Source organism: Lutra lutra, chromosome 3 (assembly GCF_902655055.1).
Source record: "Lutra lutra chromosome 3, mLutLut1.2, whole genome shotgun sequence".
Classification (NCBI taxonomy): Eukaryota; Metazoa; Chordata; class Mammalia; order Carnivora; family Mustelidae; genus Lutra; species Lutra lutra.
The window spans coordinates 73,996,250-74,021,120 of NC_062280.1; the positions used below are offsets into that span (position 1 = coordinate 73,996,250).

The following is a 24,871-nucleotide window of genomic DNA, read 5'->3' on the forward strand; positions in this document are numbered from 1 at the left end:
TCAAAAAAGATAAATCTCACAAATATAGTATTTGAGCAAAAGAGGGCTAACACAGAAGAGTACATTTTATCTGAGTTCATTTATATAAAGTACTGAAACAGTCAAAATTACTCTGTGATGATAACAGGATAATGATTCCTTTGGTATGAGGGAAGGTGATGTGCCTGGGAAAGTGCATGAAGGGGAGTGTTTCTGGGGTACCAGTAAGTGTTCTATTTCTGGATCTGAATGGTGATTACATGGGAGGTTTACTTTGTAAAAATTCATTCAGCTCCAGACTTTTTTGTCTGTATTTTTGAATGTATGTTTTACATACATTTACGTATAGGTAAAATATTTATAAAATCAAACAAAAATAATGTAGCTATAATATAGGTTATTTGGCTGTCTCATCATCATTTTATTGGGGGAGTAGAGAAGTTGTAAGAACATTGTAGTGAAAAAAATTTACTGAATGTAAGTACCATGATTTTATAAATATCATTCATAAAGAATTTTAGGATAATGATCTCACTTAAAATGGTGGTAAGGGAAGAATCAAACTAAAGGCAGCATCATGTAGTGGTTAAAAGCACAGACTGAAGCCTTATTACCTGATTCAGATCCTGGTTTTATAATTTTTACTACCTGTGTAACCTTGATTAAGTTACTTAAATACTTCACACCTTAAGTTAATTTCTGTTGCCTTCCTCATCTATAAAATAGGGATAATAGCACAAACCTCATAACATTATAAGTTAATATACATAAAACACTTAGAACAATGCCTGGCACATGATAATGGTATGTGTTTATTTAAGTAAAAAGTTTAAAGTACTGTTTCAAAATACACATTTTAAAATGTTGTTTTGGTCTTTTCAGAGAGCTATTATATTAGTGCTGTTATAACACACTGGGTCATTATTGTTTGCCTATCAGCCTTCTTCACTACACTAATCTAGACTTATTTTATGTCTTTATTTTTAGCACTTACTGCTATTTAATATTTTGCCACCTCTGACAAGTATTTCCAAAAGTGAAAAGCTGTATTTCAAAGCACTTAAGTTTTCTGCATCAGTTTATATATATATATGTATATAATTATAATAATATAATTATATAAGTATATATAATAATCCTGTCTTATATATATATATAATTTAGGATTTCTTGTGTATATAAAATAATGTTCATATTTCATGTAAACTATTTAAGGATTGGTATGGAAATGTAGGAAATGAAATCTGAGTAGCAAATCTAGTTTTATCCATACTGTTCCTACTCTATAGAACTCTTGTGTGTTTTAAATTTCTTGTACAACTTCATGTAAAATCTAAGTATCTTTGAAATCTGTAGGTTTATTTGCCATTCTGTATTCTTTTTATAGTTGTCACATCATAAACTCTATAACATAGTGATAGAATTTGGGTTTTTGGGCTATTTTTAATATTTATTTGTTATTCTAATTTATTAATTAACATATAAAGTATTATTAGTTTCAGATATACAGGTCTGTCATTCATCAATCTTATATAATACCCAGGGCTTATTGTGTCACCTGCCCTCCTTAATGTCCATCACCCAGTTACCCCATCCTTCTGCCCCTCTCCCCTCCAGCAACCCTCAGTTTATTTCCTGTGATTAAGAGTCTCTTATGGTTTGTCTCCCTTTCTTGTTTCATTTTGTTTTATTTTTTCCTCTCTTCCCCTATGATCCTCTCTTTTATTTCTTAAATTCCACATATGAGTGAGATCATATAAGTCTTTCTCTGATTGACTTATTTCACTTAGCATAATATCCTCTAGTTCCATGATAGAATTTTTAGAAGCCATAAATATTGGACAGAAATTAAGAAAAAAATCATTTTGTTTACCCACTTATTTACTTTCTGATATTTATTCTGTCTTGAAGATTTCAGTTTATATTATGTGTTGTATTTCCATTCGGCCTATAGGAATCACTTTACCATTTCTTGAGTATAGGTCGGCTGGAACCAGGTTCTCTCAGTTTTCATCCGAAAATGTCTTAGTTAACTTTTATTTTATTTTATTTTTTTAAAGATTTTATTTATTTTTTTATTTGTCAGAAAGAGAGAGAGAGAGAGAGCAAGAGTGCACAAGCAGGCAGAGTGGCAAGCAGAGGAGGAAAGAGAAGCAGGCTCCCTGCTGGGCAAGGAGCCCAATGCGGAACTTGATCCCAGGACCCTGGGATCGTGACCTGAGCCAAAGGCAGTGGCTTAACCAACTGAGCTACCCAGTCATTCCGAGTTAACTTTTATTTTTGAAGTATATTTTCACCAGATACAGAATTCTAGGTTGAAATTCTTTTTCTTTCAGCACTTTAAGAATGTTCAGTTTTTTGGGCCCCCTGGGTGGCTCAGTGGGTTAAAGCCTCTGCCTTTGGCTCAGGTCATGATCCCAGGGTCCTGGAATCGAGCCCCACATTGGGCTCTCTGCTCAGTGGGGATCCTGTTTCCTCCTCTCTCTCTCTGTCTGCCTCTCTGCCTACTTGTGATCTCTGTCTGTCAAATAAATAAATAAACAATTTTAAAAAATGTTCACTTTTTTCATGGACTTCATTGTTTCTGATGAGAAGCTGGTCATAATTTTTATTGTTACTACATTGTATGTAATGTGTCATTTTTCTCTAGATGCTTTTTAACATTTTCTTTCTCCCCCTTTTTCTTTTAAATTGTAGTTTGACTATGATGTGCGTAGTGTGAGTTTCTTTGCATTTATTTTCTTAGTGTCTTCTGGCCTTCTTGAATTTGTAAATGTATATCTTTCATTAAATTTGGAAACTTTTTGCCATTATTTCTACCAGTAGTTTTACTCGATTTCCCTCTTTTTTTTTTTCCCCTTTTTCTTGGGACTCTGTATGTATGTTGTGTATATTATATATATATTATATATTATATTAAATATATATATATATATATATATATATATATATATATATATAATATATATATTTTGCTATTGTTCCATAGGTTTTTGAAGCTGTTTATTTTTTCAATCTTTTTCTCTGCCCTTTGGGTTGTATATGTTAATAAAACATATCTGTACATTTTACTTTACTTTATGCTTTACTTTACTTTATCTGTACATTTACAGGCATCTCCAGTCTGCCCTTCTGTTCTTTCAATGAATTTTTAAAAGTTCTAAATATAGAATTTCTGTTTTTTTCTTTTTATTATTTCTATTTCTCTGCTGAGATTTTTTCATTCTCACTGGAAACAGTTTCCCATTTGTCCTTTAACATCGCTATAGCCATTTTAAAATGGTTGTGTGCCACTTCCAGTGTCTTAGTTCTTCTTAGGGTCAGTCCCTATTTATTGCTCTTTCTCTTGATTATGGATTACAGTTTCTTGTTTGTTTATGTCTAGTAATTTTGGAGTGCATCTTGGACAATGTAAATAGTCTGTGGTAGAAACCCTGTATTCTATTATGTTCTTCTGAAGGGGCTTTATTTATTTTTTTAACAACAAGTAATTAACTTGACTATTCTCAAATTCCCATTTCCCTCTGTGGTGGAGAGCAACCGAGTTCTTTTAAGCTTAGTTGGGCTGCTTCAAGTTGGCTCCATATGTGTGTAATTCAAGGTCAGCTAAGCATTTGGACAGAGTTTATACATACATCACTCAATGACTCTCTCCTTTTCTGTGATTTCTGAGACTCTTCCCAGCTGTTGTGTTCACTGCAAATACTGCCTTCTGGTTTTTCAAGGCAGGAAGACAATAGATTTTCTGTATTTTTGTTTCCGTTTTTGGTACCACTAGGCTGTCCCTCATTCTAAAACCTGTATTAAAAATAAAAAACTTGGAAACTTACGTAATGCTGTTTACTTTTTCTAAGTGTATCACACCTCCTACCCTTCTATTATTGCCTGCTTTTGTCTGTCTGTACTGCCTTCAGAGTTGTGTTTTGTTTTTGTTTTTGTCCAGAGTTTATAGTTATATGTGGGGGGAGAGGGTGTTGTTTTAATAGGAACAACTTGACCATTACTAGAAGCCAAAGTGAAGATTTAAATTTAAATGAAGATCCTTTACTCTAATGTTTTATCTTCTTTGTAATCTTAGGTACCCTCTTAGTGGTATGATTTTACCAACTTTTAAAGACTGGATCCAAAATACCCTTGGAGTAAGTCTGGAGCATAAAACTACCTCTAAAGTAAGCAAATAAGAATGATGACTAGTATGTTTAAGTCTGTGTGGGTGTGTCTGTGTGTGCATGGACATGTGTTTAATCCCTAATCAGTTAGATTTATCTTTGTAATTTGTTATAATTGCTTTAATGCATTTGTTGTAATTTTGTTTGTTTTTTTTTGTTAAGAAGTTTACTGGTTTTATTGGCCTTGCTAGGTTTTCTAGGGATGACTTTTTAGCATCACAGATCTAGATCCCAATCTCAAAATTTATTTGAGATTTGTCTGGTAAACTTTTTATCTTCTCTGAGCCTTAGTTATCCTAATTTGAGAAATGAGAGCAATAACTATCCATTCTGCCTTTCATAGGGTGGTAGTAAAATGCACATGAACTAATTCTGTGGGAGGACTGTTACAAAAATATTATCAGTTGCTATTAATTTTGGGATATTTAATGGACTGACAGTAATCCAGGATTAATATAGAATAATTTGAAATAAATGTAATTTTACATTTAATATAAAAGCATTTAGAATATTAGAAGACATGAAAAAATAAAAATTTGATTAAGATATGAGTGATAATTTTAGTTCATGTAGTTTCACTTTTCTTAAGCTAGGGTTAAAAAACTTTAAATTGTATTCATATCAAACTAACAAAATAGCATTTCTTTATGGTTTTTATTATTTATTATTTGCTATGAGATGGTATTCTGCATGTCCCTCTAACTGGATATAAGTTCTGTAAGTGCAGGGACTGTGGCTTATACTATATTCTCTACTGTATCCAACATGTTATTAAGGACTTAAATATTCAGCTACTGCTAGTTTGATTTATTTCTAAATCCACAGTTATATTTTATTTACTAAGTAAATTATGTTAACAGCTAATTTTTACCCCTCCTAAGCCAAATTCTTTCAACTTTTCTTAAAAGATCTTTTTTTATTTCCTTAATTATTTCTTTTGACTATTTGTAGTTACTTTTTTTTTTTTTGACATTGATGCAATCCGTATACCATATTCAGAAATTTCACCGGTTTTACATGCATTTTATTCTGATTTTGAGCCCTTTTCAATTTTTAACAACAAAATAGTAATATGTATGTTTTGTTGGGGTCCTTATGGCCATTTCTTTTCACCATAGCATAAATTCCTTGAGGTCAAGATTTTTTCACCTGATTATCTCACTGCTGTATCCCCAAGGTCTAGAACACTGCCAAGTATATAACACACACTCAGTAAATATTTCTCATATAATTGAATATTAAATATAGACCCTTTAATAAGATACTAACAATATGTAAATATCATATATATTTTTTTACACATTCTTATATTTTTTTTCCCAAATACTATAGCATAGCTTTTTCTTTTCTTTTTCTTTTTTTTTTTTTAATAGCAGGTTTGATTTGGTCAGCCTCTTCTTACATATAAGAAGAGGCTGCCTACATATATGGTTGGCAGGTTTTTGGTGCTTTTCATAAAAGTTATGACATTTAACCTTTCTTCTTTATGGTAGTTGTATAAATTTAGTGGTGATAATCTCATTTAATAGATGAAGAAGCCAGGGTCCAGAAAAGTTGTGACTTCCCCAGTGTTGCATAACTTTAAAGTTAAAGATTTTTTCCCCCCTGCTTACCTCTTAGTTGAAATTAAGTATCAAATTATAATGTTACAAGTTTTAAAGCAGTTCTGTGAAAATGAACCTGTTACTTATTATGAGGTTTCTTGTTGATCATTTTAAAATAATAATTGAACTATAAGAAATGTAAATTTTATCTACAGGTGAAAATGTAGATGATGAAAAAAGTTAGCTTTTCCCCAGTTTCCTTGATCTAAAATGAGAGATTTGAGACTTTGCCATCTTCTCTGTTCTTGATTGCAGTCTTCAGAAACAATGAAAAAGTGGGGCATAGATGCAAAAGAGGAAACATATGGCTTCTATAACTTATGTTACAGAATGTGATTAACTGGACCATTTATAATTTGTTATTGTCACAGAGTTGGTTTCCATATGTGTTACTTGGTATCTTCTCATGCTTTTGTCTCAATTCGGATATTAAAAATTTACATTTTATGGTCACTGTCCTAACCAGATATTCAGAATCTATTTTCTAGAAATAAGTCAAAGAAACCAATTTTATTTTTTAGGCATCCTTAAATCCTAGTGATACACCTCCTTCTATTGTAAATGAAGATTTTCTTCATGACCTTAAAGAGACTAATATTTCATATTCACAAGAAGCAGATGATCGAGTATTTAGAGCTCATGGTAAGCAACCTTATAAAAGCACTATTTGATTTTAATTTTAAAATTTCCTATAATTTAAGATGTTTTTACATATTCTTTTTTAAATTGCAAAACAGGTCATTGTCTTCATGAGATATTTTTGCTCAGGGAAGGAATGTTTCAGCGAATTCCTGATATAGTTTTATGGCCAAGTAAGTTCTTCTTTTCTTTGTGTCATTAATTTAGTATTGTGAAATCTTAAGTAAATTTAGTATTGGAAATATGTACTTTTGAACATAGGAGTTGTAAAAAGTACAGGTAGCTGTACTTTTAAAGTTTACCAAAAGTCATATAATTCTTTCTTGATCTGAGCATTCTGAACTATTGGTTTTCATGACTGATCTTGCTGATGATTAAGTTTTCATTTTAAATGTTAATATCATATTGGGAGGTCAGTTAAAAAAATGTATTTCTGGTTAGTTTGAAAGCTTAATGAAATTAGTATTAATCAATGATATATTCAGAGGTAGAGAAATTCTTAACTATTAATTCCTGCAAATTTGTTGTAGTAATTTGTTGATATCAGCTTGTGGCCTAAAAAGCATTATGTCCAAATGGTGAAACAAATTGTTTAAGATACCCGTTGTCTTTGATATAAATAATTAAATTCTGGGGCGCCTGGGTGGCTCAGTGGGTTAAAGCCTCTGCCTTCGGCTCAGGTCATGATCTTGGGGTCCTGGGATCGAGCCCCACATTGGGCTCTCTGCTCAGCAGGGATCCTGCTTTCTCTCTCTCTGCCTGCTTGTGATCTCTGTCTGTCAAATAAATAAATAAAATCTTTAAAAAAATAATAATTCTGAAAAATTAATATCATTCATGATTTTGGCTCGAGAAAGAGGATGGATGAGCTTTATGTTGTTATTTTGCTCTTGCTGATGATTAGACAGTATATTTATATGATTTTTATATCTATCTCTTAGTAGAAAATTTAAAGCAGAATTGGTATAGTGTACCTTACTGTCCATCATTACCATTTAAAAAAAGTTCCAGTGGTATGGTCCTTTTTCCTCTTTAGATTCTATTAAAGGAGTAGATGGAGTATTTTATTTTTCAGAAGTTGGCTTATCTGTTTTTAGATGTGATCCTTTTACATCTGGGAGGGAGTATCTGAAGGAGAAAATCATACTTTAATATAGAGGTAGGAGGGAGGTGACATACATAGGAGGAAAATCCAAGAGCATGTGTAGCTGAGATTAAATTACTGTCTTGATACTTATGGTATATATTCTCCCAGTATTCTTTTAGTAGCTTTAGGCTACTTCTTTACCAAGATTTGGGGAGGATTTATTTCCATTTTTTTACTGGAAAAAATGAAAGCAAAACTTACCAGTTTTCATTTTCCATAGGAAGCTTTAATAGACCATCTTTTGATGATGTATCTTGAGTAGAACTTTCAAGCATGCCTTCTAGGTATTTTCTTCATGTGTCTGACTATTAAAATACTGAGAAATTACCATAATGAAAATGTAGGTCTTGCTTTAGGAAATACAAATATTTCAAAAAACCCAGATTTAGGAAACATGATTTAGGAATCCAGATTTAGGAAACAATTTAGTCTATTGTTGCATAAAAGTTTTCTTTGTTCTGTGAAATCTGTCCCATTTGGCAGTTCCCTTAAAATGTTGTCCTTTTTATTTTTTTCTGTATCAGTTTTCAAATCAGGCCCTTATCAACACATAGCTGGATTTTTCTTAATAGCCTGTAAGGTTCTCTCTCATGCTTCAAGTTTCTTGTTCCCACCAACTGTCCCATATACTCTTGAGAGATTAGTTTTTCTAAAATATTCTCTTTACCATCATGTTCCGTACCTCAGGAATCTATATAAATAGTATAAAGATGTCTGAAGTAAGTTTATAATTTTATTCTGTTGAATCTTTCAGTATAATGACTTCTTAGAAATAGTTCCCCCCTCAACAGGTTATCAGATCTCTGAGGCCTTTATTTAACTTTAATGTAAATTTTCTGTTGGTGATAAAGTTTGTTTTTTTTCTTTGAATGAGGGCAAGTTTTGAGACAGTGTGGTATGCCACAGAGTAGAGGCGACTATCTTATCCTACAGTTTGAACACACACACACACACACACACACACACACACACACACACTCCCTGTATGGATACACATATCTAGGAGATCTATCCTTGTGGATGTCTTTAAGTCTGGCTATAATTTGAATCTGAATTATATATTTGCTTTAATAGGATGTCTAGGACTTATCTAAGCATAAGAACTTGTAATATATGTAATTTTTATGATTTGGACTCATCCTTAAACCAGGATTTGTCACCATTGTGACCCTTAACACAGTGTGAATATCTCTGCCTTTCACTTAGTTTGGACGAATAGTCACTCATTTATGTTGTCTATGGTTAAGTATGCTTATAAAAATAAAGTCTCCCTTAACAATTACATATTTTTAAATCATTTGACTTATTAAACTTAGTATTTATGCATTATTTTTAACTGTCTAAATACCAAAACTTTAGGCCTGTGAAAATAAGTGCTAGGAACTGTTCCAGGTATTAAGGATGAGCTGTGAACAAAACAAAAATCTGTTCTCAGGTGCCATGCAATTTAGTGAAGAAGAAGACAGGAAAAAGAGAAATGAATGTATAATGTATTGAGTGGGGATAAGTGCTGTGAAGAAAAGGCACAGTAGAAAAATAGAGAGCTGTATAGGTGAGCAGTGGGATGAGGGAGTGCTATGTCAGATAGCGTGGTTGAAGAAAGCTTTTGATTAGGTGACAGTCCTAGAAGTAGTTTAGTCTTGTTAAAGGATTTTTGTTTGGGTATTTTATTAGTTATTAATCAACTGGTATTCCACTTAGTAAAAATTTTTACCACACATAGTAATTTTTATAAGCTTAATCTGAAAGCTTAAAGTGGATTTTTATTAAAAATTGGAATGACATGGGGCGCCTGGGTGGCTCAGTGGGTTAAAGCCTCTGTCTTCAGCTTAGGTCATGATCTCAGGGTCCTGGGATCGAGCCCCGCGTTGGGCTGTCTGCTCAGCGGGGAGCCTGCTCCCCGCCCCCTTCTCTCTCTGCCTGCCTCTCTGTCTACTTGTGATCTCTCTCTCTGCCAAATAAATAAATAAAACATTTTTTAAAAATTGGAATGACACAAATGACATATTCCTAGTTTTAAACAAACCTGAGAAATGATAATTCTTATAGAACAATATTTTTACTTTCATTAATGGATATTGTTATGCCCGAGTTTTTGCGTCCAAGAGACCACCAAGGAGCCAAACACCGATGCAATCACACGAGGGTTTATTTGACAAGCTTAAGCTTGGGCCCAAGTATACCCGACACAGTGGAGTAGGGACTTGGACCCCGAGCCAGATTACAGTCAGAGTTTTTAAAGGCAGAGTAGGGGTGGACTCAGCTGTGGGTGAGGACAAAGGGGGTTATTGATGATGTAAGTCTCTAAGGAATTTTGGAAGCGAGGTCTCCAGGGCCTTGAGGGGCTAGCTGTTGTCTGGGGAAAAGGTTATTCATTACCAATAATAAAAATCTTCTTGTGAGACCCTTTAGATGTATATCAGTGGGTCATATGCTTGGAAATGATTGCTGACACTATCTTGGAGGTTTAGAGATAAAGTTTCACATTTCTCCTATCAAGTGTCCTTGTTAGTGAGATTTAGGTTTAGAAGAAATTTAACTTTATTTACATTTCCTTCTGCCTCAGCCTCCTTCAGTTTTATGGTGGGGAGGGCGACATTAGGGCTTAAGGAACTGAGTTATTTGCCTCTGGAAATTGTGCTATTGTTAAGATAGCTTCTTTGTTATAAATCTCTAGGACATTGGTAAACCAAGGGAGACTCCTGTCTTGCAGGATTGTGATCTCTGCAAATTAACTATTTGTTTTTCTTTTAGGGCAGCCAGGGGTGGCTGAGGAATGTCATACATACTACCGAGGGGAGGGGAGCGGGTGGAGAGGGGGTGCAAGGTGCCAGCCTCCACTTTGCCAAGATGGCTGTACATAATTATGTCAGGGCTAGACTCGAGGTGGGTACAGCCTTGTTTTTCTTGGCCCCCACAGTTACTCACTTGTATGTTTTACATCCTTAATTTCCCTTTCAAGCTCTTAGCAGGTAATACTTGATTTTTGCATTGTTTCCTTGCGTCAAGTCTTTTTCTCTTCTTTGCCATGCCATATTAAGTGGAGAAAGATTTATCTTTCTCAGATAGTTTCTTTGCCATGTTGGTCCCTGACTTAATGCTCTATTGCTAGTCAAATTGAGGTTTAGCATCTTGTGTCTTATATCTAAGATCTTCCGTTGTCAGGTTTTTGTTACTCATATAACTTACTCTGATAAAGAGTACTCTTTAGTTGTGTACAATAGAAAGGAATATATGTAGTATATTATGTATAGCATTTTAAAAATTGCTTAAAAAACAGTAGCGAATCAACGGCTGCAAAAATTAGTGGGTGAAAGTATGATGAGAAATGTATTTATATAGAGTAACTATCTCCCCACAAGATACTTATTAATTATAGTGTTCTTATAGTGGAAAAACCTAGCTGATACTTTATAACCAAAGGATGAAAGTTAACATTATCAGAAACAGGACCTGGCTGTATCACGTGGCTCTAGATGTTACTCAGTAAGAAAGGCACAACATCACTTCTGTGGAATTCCTGCCGAGATGTGTAACCTGAATTTAATGATGAGGCAGAAACCCAAATTGGCAGATACTCTATGCCATAACTGACCAGTGCTTTTCAAAAGTGTCAGGGCCATGAAAATAAAAAATAGACTGAGGAACTCTCTCAGATTAAAGAAGAGTAAGTAGAGGTCCCTGGGTGGCTCAGTCAGTTAAGTGTGTGCCTTCTGTTCAGGTCAAGATCCCAGGGTCCTGGGACTGAGCCCCACATCAGGCTCTTTGCTCTGCCTGCAGCTCCCACTGCTTGTGCACACTTTCTCTCTCTCTCTCTCTCTCTCTGTCAGATAAATAAATAAAATCTTTCAAAACAAAATATAAAGAAGAGTAAGGAAACATGACAACTACATACAGTGTGTGATTGGCTGGTGCAGAAAAAAGGGGACATTAGTGGAACAATAGGCAAAATTTGAATAAGGCCTATGTATTAGTTAATAGTATTGTGTAATATTAAATTGCTTGATTTTGATAATTGAAAATATAAGATGTTAATATTTGTGGCTGCTGGATGAAGAAAATTCTTTGTCCCTTTTTACAACCTTTTTGTAAGTATGAAATCATTTAAAAGTAAAAAGTTAAAAAGATAAATAGTAAACATTTTGTTTTAATATAGCTGTTTAATGTGTGTTAATGAGTGAATAAAGAAAGAAAAAGTTTATACACTAAAGAACTTCATGGACCTTTACTTTGCAGGGTTACCCAGGTTTTGTTCATATCCCTGTGATTAATTTATTTTTCTTTTTTTTTTTTCAACAGCATGTCATGATGATGTAGTTAAGATTGTGAATCTAGCGTGCAAATATAACCTTTGTATCATACCAATTGGTGGTAGGTATTGTGCCTTTTAAATTTTAATATGGTAAATGTGTTTTTTATTTTTATTTTTATTTAAATTATTTGTATTCTAAATATTGGTATCTTCCCATTGAAAGCAAACATTCTTGTAATTATGATATGATTATTCTGAAAAAAAATTTTTATGTTCATTTTTGAGTAGATCTATCACCTAGACTGTTTGAAACATGTTCATGGGTTCTTTGCCATATAGATCCCAATTCACACTGTGACTTAATGCTTAAATAAGAAAATGTTCCCACCTTAGTAATTATTTTATAACCTTTTTCTTTATGGAGAGAACATTATTTTTCAGAGGCTAAATATATCCAATATATACTTTTGAGAAGGAACACTATGCAGTGTGAAAGATCAACTAGGACAATGATGACCAGATCAGTAATACATTTTAATGTTGAAAACTAACATTGCTTTGTATTTTAAGACAAATTTGCCTTTAAGACAAATTTGATCTCTTGATCGTTTATCAGCCACATTCTAATAACCTATACAAGCCAAAGGAAATTGACTTCACTGATTCAGTTAGCTTTGATGAAACAGAAGTGGGACCCCAAACAGATCAACTCCAGATTCCTTCTTCAGCTGATACTTTTAATTCATGAAAAACAAAAAAGGCACTACAGTGCTGCTTTTAGTGAAATATTTGTCTGATTTCAAATGACTGTGACAAGCAAATAGTATTTACTAATTACAGGCATGCTCTTAATTGACAATTCACAGTCTCATCTTGTAAAAGTAAACTGAATATAGTAGGTCACCACCTCCTGTAATTCTTACTCGTATCAAGAGTTTTTTTAATCCAAGACACATGGAAATACCAATTAAGAATTTACTCTGGTATATGGTAAGACAGATGGTTAAGGACTAAATGCAGTATTATTTTATGTTGGTATCAAGAAAACATTTTTCCTTTGATAGCAAATGTTAATGGGAAACAGGATTACATTGGTTATATACTTGTATATATTTATTCTATATTAAAATCACCTTTTCATCTTTAACATATATATTTGTTTGAATATAATATAATCTGGGCAATTTTAACTTGCTTATATTCTAATTTATTAAAGTCTTTTTGTATGACAGTATAAGATATTTCAAATGATAAATGAATTTTATAATTAAGGTAAGGTGTCTTTAGTTGAATTAGGAGGTATTTTTTCTTTTAAGCAATATCTCCAGAGTAATCATTAGCTTAGAATTTTTCTAATCATGTTTTTGGAGTTTCACAAATTGCTAGGGGCGTCACTTGAGTGTGCCCAGGGGATGGAGCCATATCCCATTGCTTTCAGCTCCATAATATTTCTTCATTTTGGCACGCAGCATAAAATAAAGGTGAGTTTGCTTTTAGTGTGTTAGCATTTGCAAATTACATTTTGCAAAGTAGAAATAGGTATTACTTTTCTAGCGGGCCTGTTTGTATACTTTGTATTAGGGATTTGCCCTAGAAATGTAGCTAAAAAATAAAATATTAAAATTGTTTTCTATTTTGGCAGGAGGAACAAGTGTATCATATGGCCTAATGTGTCCTGCAGATGAGACAAGAACAATTATTTCTTTGGACACTTCACAAATGGTATATGATACTTTCAGACATATTTGAAGATAGTGTTTGCTTTAAAAAAAACTCTTATGTCTCAGTCTTAGTTGTCATTAAAAAGGTATATTTTGGTACATTTTGTTTTAAATTTATTTTATCATTGTATTTTACCATTGTCTTCAGGTCTCAGAAAGCTAAGTTCACTCACACTTAGGTATATATCTTGGTAATTTCTACCAAATTGGCCTGAGAAATTGATAATTTGGGAAGCATAGTTTGGAATATTGGTACAATAGATGACCTGATTTGTATTGTTAAAAGCAAAACAATATTATTACTTAAGGTTGATTTGAAACACCAAGACTTATCCCCCAAATTTTCAATGCTCTTGCACTTTTGCTTCTGGAAGAATGGAGAGCAAACTAATTTTAATCATAGGATTATTTTGTGACCTTATGGCTCGCTATGGTCCAAGAGTTGGACATGGTGCCATGTTAAAGCTTTGATTTGGGAATGAACTTAAACTTTATATAGTCAACAATATTTGTAGTTGCATATGCCTTCATTACTATAAAAAGTTTAAGACTTATTTATTATTTATTTTATTAATTTGAAATTTTTTTCAAACACCGAAGTAGAGACAATAGTATATCCGTTTTCTAGATTAAGTAATTATTGACATTTTTTTTATCATATTGGCTTTATATTTCTTTGTCTCTTGACTATTTAATTTTTAAATTTTTATTTAAATTCAGTTAATTAACATATAATGTATTATTAGTTTCAGAGGTAGAGGTCAGTGATTCATCAGTCTTATGTAATACCCAGTGCTCACTACATCACATCCCCTCCTTAATTTCCATGACCCAGTTACCCCGTCCCCCTACCCCCTTCCCTCCAGGAATCCTCAGTTAGTTTCCTATGATTAAGAGTCTCTTATGGGTTGTCTCCCTCTCTGATTAAGTCTTGTTCTGTTTTTTCTTCTCTTCCCCTATGATCCTCTGTTTCTTAAATTCCACATATGAGTGAGATATTATGATAATTATCTTTCTCTGTTGATTTATTTGGCTTAGCATAATACCCTCTTGTTCTATCCACGTCGTTGCAAATGGCAAGATTTCTTTTTTTTTGATGGCTGAGTAGTATTCCATTGTATATATATTTGATATCTTCTTTATCTATTCATCTGTCAGTGGACATCTGGGCTCTTTCGATAGTTTGGCTATTGTAGACATTGTTGCTATAAACATTGGGGTGCACATGCCCCTTCAGATCACTACATTTGTACTTTTGGTAGTAGTGCAATTGCTGGGTCATAGGGTAGCTCTATTTTTAGCTTTTTGAGGAAGCTCCGTGCTCTTCTCCAGAGTGGCTGTACCAGTTGGCATTCCCACCAACAGTGTAAGAGGGTGTTTTTTTCTCTGCATCCTCACCAACATTTGTTGTTTCCTGACTTGTTAATTTTAGCCATTCTGATTGGTGTGAGGTGGTATCTTGTGGTTTTGATTTGTTTTTTCTTGATGCAAAGAGATGTTGAGCATTCCTTCATGTGTTGGCCATTTGTTTATCTTCTGTGGAGAAATGTCTGTTCATATGTTCTGCCCATTTCTTGATTGGATTATTTGGGTTTTTTTGGGTGTTGAGTTTGATTAAGTTCATCATAGATTTTGGATACTAGCCCCTTATCTGATGAGACATTTCCAGATATATTCTCTCATTCTGTCAGTTTTCTTTTGGTTTTGTAGACTATTTCCATTTCTGTGCAGAAGTTTTATCTTGGTGAAGTCCCAATAGTGCATTTTTGCCTTTGTTTCCCTTGCCTTTGGAGACGTGTCTAGCAAGAAGTTGCTGTAGCCAAGGTGACAGAGGTTGTTGCCTATGTTCTTCTCTAGGATTTTGATGGATTCCTGTCTCACATTTAGATTTCTCCTCCATTTTGAGTCTATTTTTGTGTATGGTATAAGAAAATGGCCCAGTTTCATTTTTCTGCATGTGACTTGTCTAATTTTTTCAACACATTTGTTGAAGAGACTGCCCTTTTCCCATTGGATATTTTTTCCTGCTTTGTTGAAGATTAGTTGACCATAGAGTTGAGGATCTATTTCTGGATTCTCTCTTGTGTTCCAGTGATCAATGTGTCTGTTTTTGTGCCAGTACCATACAGTCTTGATGATTACAGCTCTGTAATAGAGCTTGAAGTCCGACATTGTGATGCCACCAGCTTTGGTTTTCTTCTTCAACATTCCTTTGGCTACTCGGGGTCTTTTCTGGTTCTATACAAATTTTAGGATTATTAGTTCCAGCTCTGTGAAAAAAGTTGATGGTATTTTGATAGGGATTGCATTGAATGTATAGATTGCTCTAGGTAGCATAGACATTTTGACAATATTTGATCTTCTAACCCATGAGCATGGAACATTTTTCCATTTCTTTGTGTCTTCCTCAACTTCTTTCATGAGTGTTCTATTTTTTTTCTGAGTACAGATTCTTTGCCTTTTTGGTTAGATTTATTCCTTGGTATCCTATGGTTTTTGGTGCAATTGTAAATGAATCAACTCCTTACTCTCTGTTTCTTCTAATTCTTAATGTATAAAAATGCAGCTGATTTCTGTGCATTGATTTTATATCCTGCCACTCTGCTGAATTGCTGTATGAGTTCTAGCAATTTTGGGGTGGAGTCTTAGGTCTTCCCCATAGAGTAGCATGACATTTGCAAAGAGTAAGAGTTTGACTTCTTTGCTAATCGGATGCCTTTTATTTCTTTTTGCTATCTGATTGCTGAGGCTAGGAATTCTAGTCCTGTGTTGAACAACAGTGGCGATAGTGGACGTCCTTGCTGTGTTCCTGACCTTAGGGGAAGCTCTCAGTTTTTCTCCATTGAGAATGATATTCACTGTGGGCTTTTCGTATATGGTTTTTATGATATTGAAGTACGTTCCCTCTATCCATACACTATGAAGTTTTAATCAGGAAAGGGTGCTGTACTTTGTCAAATGCTTTTTCTGCATCTACTGAGTATCATATGGTTTTTGTTCTTTCTTTTATCAGTGTAGTGTATCACACTGATTAATTTGCAGATGTTGGACCATCCTTGCAGTCCAGGAATAAATCTCACTTGGTTGTGGTGAATAATCCTTTTAATGTACTGTTGGATTCTATTGGCTAGTATCTTGGTGAGAATTTTGGCATCCATGTTTATCAGGGTTATTAGTCTGTAATTGTCCTTCTTGGTGGGGTCTTTGTCTGGTGTTGGGATCAAGGTATTGCTGGCCTCATAGAACAAGTTTAGAAGTTTTCCTTCCCTTTCTATTTTTTTAAACAGCTTCAGAAGAATACATATTAATTCTTCTTTAAATGTTTGGTAGCACTCCCCTGGGAAGCCATCCAGCTCTGGACTTCTGTTTGTTGGGAGATTTTTGATTATGTCTTCCATTTCCTTGCTGGTTATAGGTCTGTTTAGATTATCTATTTCTTCCTGTTTCGCTTTTGGTAGTTTATACATCTCTAGAAATGCATCCATTTCTTCCAGATTGCCTAATTTGTTGGCATATAGTTGCTCATAATATGTTCTTATAATTGTATTTTTTTGGTGTTGGTTGTGGTCTCTCCTTTTTCATTCATGATTTTATTCACTTGGGTCCTTTCTCTTTTCTTTTCGATAAGTCTGGCCTGGGGTTTATCAATCTTATTAATTCTTTCAGAGAACCAGCTCCTAGTTTTATTGATCTGTTCTACTGTTCTTTTCGTTGTTTTTTTTTTTTAATGATTTCTGGCCTAATCTTTGTTATTTCTCTTCTCCTGCTGGGTCTAGGCTTTATTTGCTATTTCTCCTTTAGGTATAGGGTTAGGTTGTGTATTTGAGACATTTCTTGCTTCTTGAGAAAGGCTTCTATTGCTATATACTTCCCTCTTAGGACCACCTTTGCTGCATCCCAAAGGTTTTTGAATAGTTGTGTTTTCATTTTCTTTTGTTTCCATAAATGTTTTTAATTTCCTGGTTGACCCCCTCATTCTTTAGTAGAATGCTCTTTAGCCTCCATGTATTTGAGTTCTTTCCAAATGTCCTCTTATGATTGGGTTCAACTTTGAAAGCACTGTGGTCTGAATATATACCGGGAATGATCCTAGTCTTTTGGTACCAGTTGAGGCCTGATTTGTGACCTAGTATGTGATCTATTCTGGAGGATATTCCGTGTACACTTGAGAAGGATGTATATTCTGTTGCTTTCGGATGGAATGTTCTGACTGTATCTGTGAAGCCCATCTGGTCCCGTGTGTCATTTGAAGTCCTTATTTCCTATTTGATCTTCTGCTTACATGATCTGTCTATTGCAGTGAGTGCAGTGAGTATGATACTATTATTGTATTCTTATCAATGTGTTTCTTTAATTTTTTTATTAGTTGGTTTATATAATTGGCTGCTCCCATGTTAGGGGCATAAATATGTATAATTGTTAGATTTTCTTGTTGAATAGATCCTTTAATTCTGATATAGTGTACTTCCTCATCTCTTATTATAGTCTTTAAAATCTAATTTGTCTGAGGTAAGGATTGCCACCCCAGCTTTCTTTTGATGTCCATTAGCATGATAAATGGTGTTTCACCCCTCACTTTAAATCTGAAGGTGTCTTTGTGTCTACAATGAGTCTCTTGCAGATAGCTTATCTATGGGTCTTGCTTTTTTTTAATCCAATCTTAAACCCTGTATCTTTTGTTTGGGGCATTTAGCCCATTTACATTCAGAGTAACTATTGAAAGATATGAATTTAGTGGCATTGTATTGCCTGTAAAGTAACTTTCTGTATATTGCCTCTGTTCCTTTCTGGTCTGTGTTCCTTTTGGGCTCTTTCTTCGCTTAAGGGATCCCTTTTAATATTTCTTCTAGGGCTGGTTTATTGATCATAAATTCTTTTAGTTTCTTTTTGTCTTGGAAGATTTTTTTTTTTTTTTTTTGTTAAAGATTTTATTTATTTGAGAGAGAAAGAGAGAATAGGATCAGGTGGAGGGGCAGTGGGAGAAGCAGGCTCCCTGCTGAGCAGGGAGACCAGTGCAGGGCTTAATCACAGGACCCTGGAATCATGACCTGAGCCAAAGGAAGAAGCTTATCCAACTGAGCCACCCTGCTGCCCTTGCCTTGGAAGCTTTTTATCTCTCCTTCTATTTTGAATGACATCATAGCTGGATAAAGTATTCTTGTCTGCATATTTTTCTCATTTAGCACAGGAATATATCATGCCTGTCCTTTCTGACCTGCCAAGTCTCTGTGGATAGGCCTGCTGCCTGTCTAATGTTTCTACCCTTGTATAATATGGACCTCTTGTCCTGAGTTGCTCTCAAGAATTTTTTTCATCTCTGAGATTTGCAAGTTTTACTATATGTCAGGGTGTTGACCTGTTTTTATTGATTTTGAGGGGGATTGCCTGTGCCTCCTGGACTTGGATGCCTGTTTCCTTCTCTGGCTTAGGGAAGTTCTCCAGTATAATTTGCTCCAATATACCTTCTCCACCGCCACCGCCCCCCCAGGATCCCAATTATCTAATATTGTTTCACCTTATGGTATCACTTATCTCTCAAATTCTCCCCTCATGATCCAGTAGTTGTTTATTTCTTTTTCTCAGTTTTGTTCTCCATCATTTTGTCTTCTATATCACTGATTTTTTCCTCTGCTTCATTTAACCTGCAGTTAGAGCCCCCATTTTGATTATATCTCATTAATAGCCCTTTTGCTTTTGACTTGATGAGATTTTGGTTCTTTTTTTTTCTCCAGGAATGCATTCTCTAGTGTCTTCTGTGCTTTTTTTCAAGCCCCACTAGTATCTTCATAATTGTTAATTTGAGCTCTAGTTCTGACATCTTACTTATAACCATACTGATTAGGACCCTGGCAGTCAGTACTGCCTCTTGTTCTCTTTGTAGAGGTGAGTTTTTCCATCTTGTCCTTCTGCCCAGAGAAGAATAGATGAATGAGAGAACAAAATACTAAAATGGCAACAACGACCCCAGAGAAATATACACTAAACAAATCAGAAGATACCTGAAACTGAAAAAAAAGAAAAAAAGAATGTAATCAGACAGGTGAACAGACAGAGCAATACCCCGGACCATGTGTGTATTTTGGTCTGTTTGTTAGAAAAGTAGATCCCCAAATTGTAAAGAAGTAAATATTTGTATATGTATGAAAATAAAATTAAATGCAAGGAAAGGATAGAATGTAAATGTGAAGATGAAAATTAAAAGACAAAAAGAAAAAATGAATATAAACAGGTGAACAGAACAGAGCAGTACACTATATCCTGAGTGTATTTTGGTTGGTTTGTTAAAAGAAACTATATCTCAAAATCGTAAAGAAAGAAAAACATATATATATATAAATAAAATACAATGAAAGGATAGAGTTTAACTGTACAAATGAAAATTTAAAAAAGATTTTAAAGAAAGAGTTGATAAAACAAGAAATTGGTTGAAAAAGGAAAAAGAAAAAAAATTGAAAGACTAAAGAATCGTGGGGAAAAAAACCCATGAAGTCTGTATACTATTTTCCCCTAGTGCTGGAGTTTTACATTTCTCTGTGATTGATAAACTTGGTATTGGCTGGATGTTCTTGCAGATCTTCTGGGAGAGGGGCCTGTTGCATTGATTCTCAGGTGTATTTGCCCCAGTGGAATTTTACCACCCTTGTCAGGGGGCCAGGCTAAGTAAGCAGCTCCGGATTGCTCTATGTGGCTTTTTGTTCCCTGAAGGCTTTTCCTGCCACTTTAGAGGATGAGAATGAGAATGGCAGCCTTCCAATCCCTTGCCCTGGAGCTGGAAGCCTGGGGCCCCACTCCGCAGTGCACCCTCAGGGAAAAGCAGTCAATTATTCCTGTCTCCCTGGTCTCCGTCCTATAACCGAGTGTTTCTATATCAGGCACGCAGCCCCATTTCAAGTCTCTAAACCCTGTAGACTCCTGTAGTGTGTGCATCTGTGCCGGTCCTCCTGGCGGAGAGAGGGAGGTCTCCCTGGTTCTGTGGTTTGCTGGGTCCCTGCTCAAAGAGCAGTTGCCCAACGGTGCCGTGGGTGGCAGTATATGGCGTCCCCGAGCTGAGACTCACTCCTGGGCTTGCTTATTGCAGCTGACTTTCCCACTCTGACGCCTGGGAACTCTGCCACACTCAGGCACCCCTGGTCTTCCTGTGACCCGGGGGATCCTGGGACCACCCCGTCCTGCCTAGGATTCCACCCTCCTTCGCCACCTGAGCACCTTTCAGGCAGGGATGTCCCTTACTGGAGCAGACTTCTAAAAGTTCTGATTTGTGCTCCGTTGCTATATCACCCCCTGGTTCCAGCGTACATAGGCTCTCTCTCCCTCCTGCTGTGGTTTATCTTCCCATATATTGTCTTGGATTCACTTCTCTGCACCTCCTACCTTACAGGAAGTGGTCACTTTTCTATTTGTGGAGTTGCAGCTATTCTTTTCTTTGATCTCTGGTTGAGTTCACAGGTGTTGAGAACGATTTGATAGCTAGCTAGCTGAATTCCGGGGACCGGATGAAACTAAGGTCTTCTACTCCTCCATCATCATAGACTGTCCTCTTAACTATTTTAAAAGTAAAGCCTGATATTATGCTACTTATCTAAATATTACTTATGTATCTGTTTTTAAAAGGCATTTCTCCCTATATTATTATTTCTTCTGGCAAATATAAAAAGAATTCTTTATCATTTAATATCCAGTTCACATTCAGATTTTATAGTTGTTTCAAAATTGTCTTTCTTTTATACTTCATTTGTTCATAGGGAGATTCAGACAAGGCCCATGTTAGCTTTTGGTTGTTTCCCTGTTTCATTTCATCTGAAACCCCCTTCTTTCTCCTTTTTTGAATGTTACTGACTTTGGGAAAATGTAGGTTATTTGCAGTATAAAATGTGTCATATTTTGAATTTCCCTGTCATTTCATCTCGGTGTCATTTAACTCTTCCAATAGGCTTTGTATGTCCTCTAAACTCAAAGTCAGATATAAAGTCTAGTTAGATTCAGGCATAGCTTTTAAATTTTTTTTTTTAAGCAAGGATATCTTGTAGATGGTGATGTGTTTTTCTAGCTCACATCACATCACATCAGGAGGCACATAATACCTGGTTGTCCACTCTACGTGTTGCTAAAATTAGTCAGGATGTTCAGATGGTAACAGCCTGATTATTCTTCTATAAAGTTCTTCATTGACCTTTGTCCTTATCCCAGAGTTTAAGAAAAGGCAGTTTCCTTAGAAGATCACTTAAGAGTAGCCTATTCTGTAATAGGCTTTGGCTGTGTTTGGATTTCTGTATACGTATACTTTACTGTGTACAAATTTACCACTATTTCTGTTAATGAATTTGTAAAATAGAAACAGTAATAATCCAGAAGGTAATTGTGAAGATTAAGTGAGATAATGTAAAATAAAAGTCTTTTACACTGAGTAGATGCTTAAAATTCTGTGCCAGGATTTTAAATGCCAGGTTTTTAACCATTTATTTTATAGAAAAACCTTATATATTCACGGCTTTTAACATTGAACTGTCTTAAATATTGTAGTGGATGGGTGGTACTTAAAATTGTGATTTGCTTTAGAGTTGATAAGCTATGTCTCTGCATGATTTTGCACAGAGTACTTATGATACAGTATGTGTAAAATATGATAGTTATGCCAGTTTTTTATTATTGTGTTTCTTAAATACATACAATAATACTAGGGTCTGTTGGTCTCAAAGTTTTATTGTTAACTTGTATTGGGTAGTGTATATTGGATATAATAGGGTATTCTATGTATTTTCTTTGAGCTTTTCTGTGAGTACCTATAAAAGGTTGTGGGTTTGTTGTTGTTTTTTTTTCCTGTGCTTCCTTCAGTTTTTTTTTTCCTACCAAAAATATGTTTGGGCTCCTGGTAAATTGAAGGTATATAATTAGCACAAGTACGTAATCTCTTTAAGAGCCAGCCTACTAGAGGAGAAGATGTGTGTAAGTTATTATAAGGTACCAATGGATTACTGAATTCTGTCTTTTTACTTCAGTTTAATATGTCCTTTTGTTTAGTGGCTATAGAACCAAAAGACTGATTTGGTTATATTAAAATTACTATTGTTTTATTGTGAGAGTATAATTAAAATGAGAGTTTTATATAACACAAAACAGAAAATACATTCACATATACCACCTTATTTGATGTTTATCATAATCCTGTGAATTAAGTAGTACAGTTATTTGTATGCAAATTTGAAATATAGGTAGACAGTTTTCATATCGTCTGTTGTATTCTTTCCTTTTTATTATTAGCTAAACTTACCTTTGTTAGTTATTGCCATGAAATCGAAGATATCAAAGTGCAAAGAAAGCTTCCCTGGGATCCAGAAGAAGAGTGTATATGTTAATGTGATTGCTCAGCCAGATAGAAGGGGGAAGAAGTCTGTTTTGAAAATTTAAAATTTATTTAGAAATAAATTTAAATTTTTGAAATTAAAATTAATATAAACAAATATTAAGTAATATAAATTTTAATATAAATAATATTAAATAGTTAATGTAAATAATATCAAGTATTATAGTATAGACTTCATATTACAATGTTATAATATAAATTTATAAAGTATAATAATTATAGTTATAATATAAATAAATAATATTAAATATAAATACTGAAAATAATATTAAATAAAAATTAATATAAATTTAAAATTTATTTAGCGAATAATTCACGAAGATTCATATATACAAAAAAATAGGTTAACCAAGAATGTTAAAAACATTTTTTGGGCAGTCTGACATTTGGTAAGTTGAGCCAGTTCATACTCAGTTCATTCTTTTAAACAGGAGGCAGGGGTATGCTTTGTTTCTGTCCTGGTCGTATTTGGGATTAAAAACAAAGCAGGAGTGCCATTTGGTATATTCATATGTCTTTTTAGGTGAATTTTTCTCCTCTCACAGTGACCATCTTCTGATATTCTTAAGTTACAATGATTATTAACTATTAATAGTAGTGCAGAGAGTATTTGCAGAATGTCAGGAACTTTGTATGCTAAGTGGTTTTTTTTTTTTTTAAGATTTTATTTTAAAATAATCTCTTCACCCAACGTGGGGCTCCAACCCACAACCCGAGATCAAGAGCTGCATGCTCCACCAAATGAGCCAGCCAGGCACCCCCGTATGCTAAATTTTTATGTGCAGTATCTCATTTAATCCTTACACCAACCTTATGAGTAGTGTTACTATTCACACTTTACAAATGAGGAAACACTAAACTTAGTTACATAATTTGGCTAAGGTAAGCGGTAGAGTTTAATTCAAACTAATCCCTGAATAAAGACAGAGTCTGTGTTTTAAACCAATTCCTGTGAAATATACTGCGTTTGTTACTGTATCTGTCATGTTGTGTAGTCTGGGATATATGGGTAGTGTAGTAGCATGGGTAACCCTGTTTGCTAGTTTTCTGTCTTGTCACTTGCTTCCTTGAGTTAGGAAGTTATATTTCCTCAGAAAAAGTCAATAGACATTTGGATGAAACGTTTGGATCAGATGTTGGAGATGAGACTTTTTTTCTTCCTTTGCAACAGAATCGAATCCTCTGGGTTGATGAGAACAATCTGACAGCTCATGTGGAGGCTGGTATCACAGGACAAGAGTTGGAAAGACAGGTATGTTATTTCTTTAATTAAGATTTTCAAAATTGCTATGTATCCTCTTTACTTTATTTTTTAAAAGATTTATTTACTTAGAAAGCAAGTGGGGGGAGGGACAGGGAGAGAGAGGGAGAGATAGAGAATCTCAAGCAGAGTCCCTGCTGAGCACAGAGCTAGACTCAGGGCTTGATCTCATGACCCAGAGATCATGACCTGAACCAAAATAGAGCCAGGCGCTTACCAGACTGAGCCACCCAGGCGCCCAGCTTTGTGTCCTCTTTATGAATGGAGTATCTTTTACAGCACATTCTCTGAACAGATTGCTCAGTTTCTGTTGTGGGTCAGGCACTGAGCTAGATACTGAGGACATAGTAGTGAATAAGATCCCAACCCCTACACTTGGAAAGCTTATCTTATAACAGAAAGTTAGGTAAATAGACAATTATGATTCAGAGTGAGAATTGCAAGGTGAAGGCTGAATGCAGGGTGTTATAGCTCATCAGACAGGGTTAGCAGGGAGGGAATTGGACAAAGAAGATATCACAGGGAACACAACATTTAAAATGAGACTTCAGCATGGGTGAAAGTCAGCAAAAAATGGGAGTGGAGAGAACAATCCAGTCAGAGGAAGCAGCAAGTGCAGAGGCTTTTAGGGCAGCTATTGCTTTTGGGGGGCCTGCAGACAGCTGAGTGTGGCTGAAGTCTAGTGTGTGTTTATGGGAGAATACACATTCTTGGTATTTATGTTGGATGGGAATATGT

At 34.7% G+C, this 24,871-nt stretch overlaps 1 protein-coding gene across 1 annotated transcript in view; it reads left to right on the forward strand.

The window, feature by feature from the left end:
• AGPS (alkylglycerone phosphate synthase) overlaps nucleotides 1–24,871 on the forward strand; it is a 142,264-nt gene that overhangs the window by 39,579 nt on the left and 77,814 nt on the right. Inside the window, exons 3-8 of the mRNA XM_047722274.1 lie at nucleotides 4,058–4,148; nucleotides 6,274–6,394; nucleotides 6,490–6,564; nucleotides 11,838–11,909; nucleotides 13,433–13,512; nucleotides 24,044–24,124. Of these exons, the coding sequence (XP_047578230.1) occupies nucleotides 4,058–4,148; nucleotides 6,274–6,394; nucleotides 6,490–6,564; nucleotides 11,838–11,909; nucleotides 13,433–13,512; nucleotides 24,044–24,124 (520 nt within the window). The remainder of the gene's footprint in view (nucleotides 1–4,057; nucleotides 4,149–6,273; nucleotides 6,395–6,489; nucleotides 6,565–11,837; nucleotides 11,910–13,432; nucleotides 13,513–24,043; nucleotides 24,125–24,871) is intronic.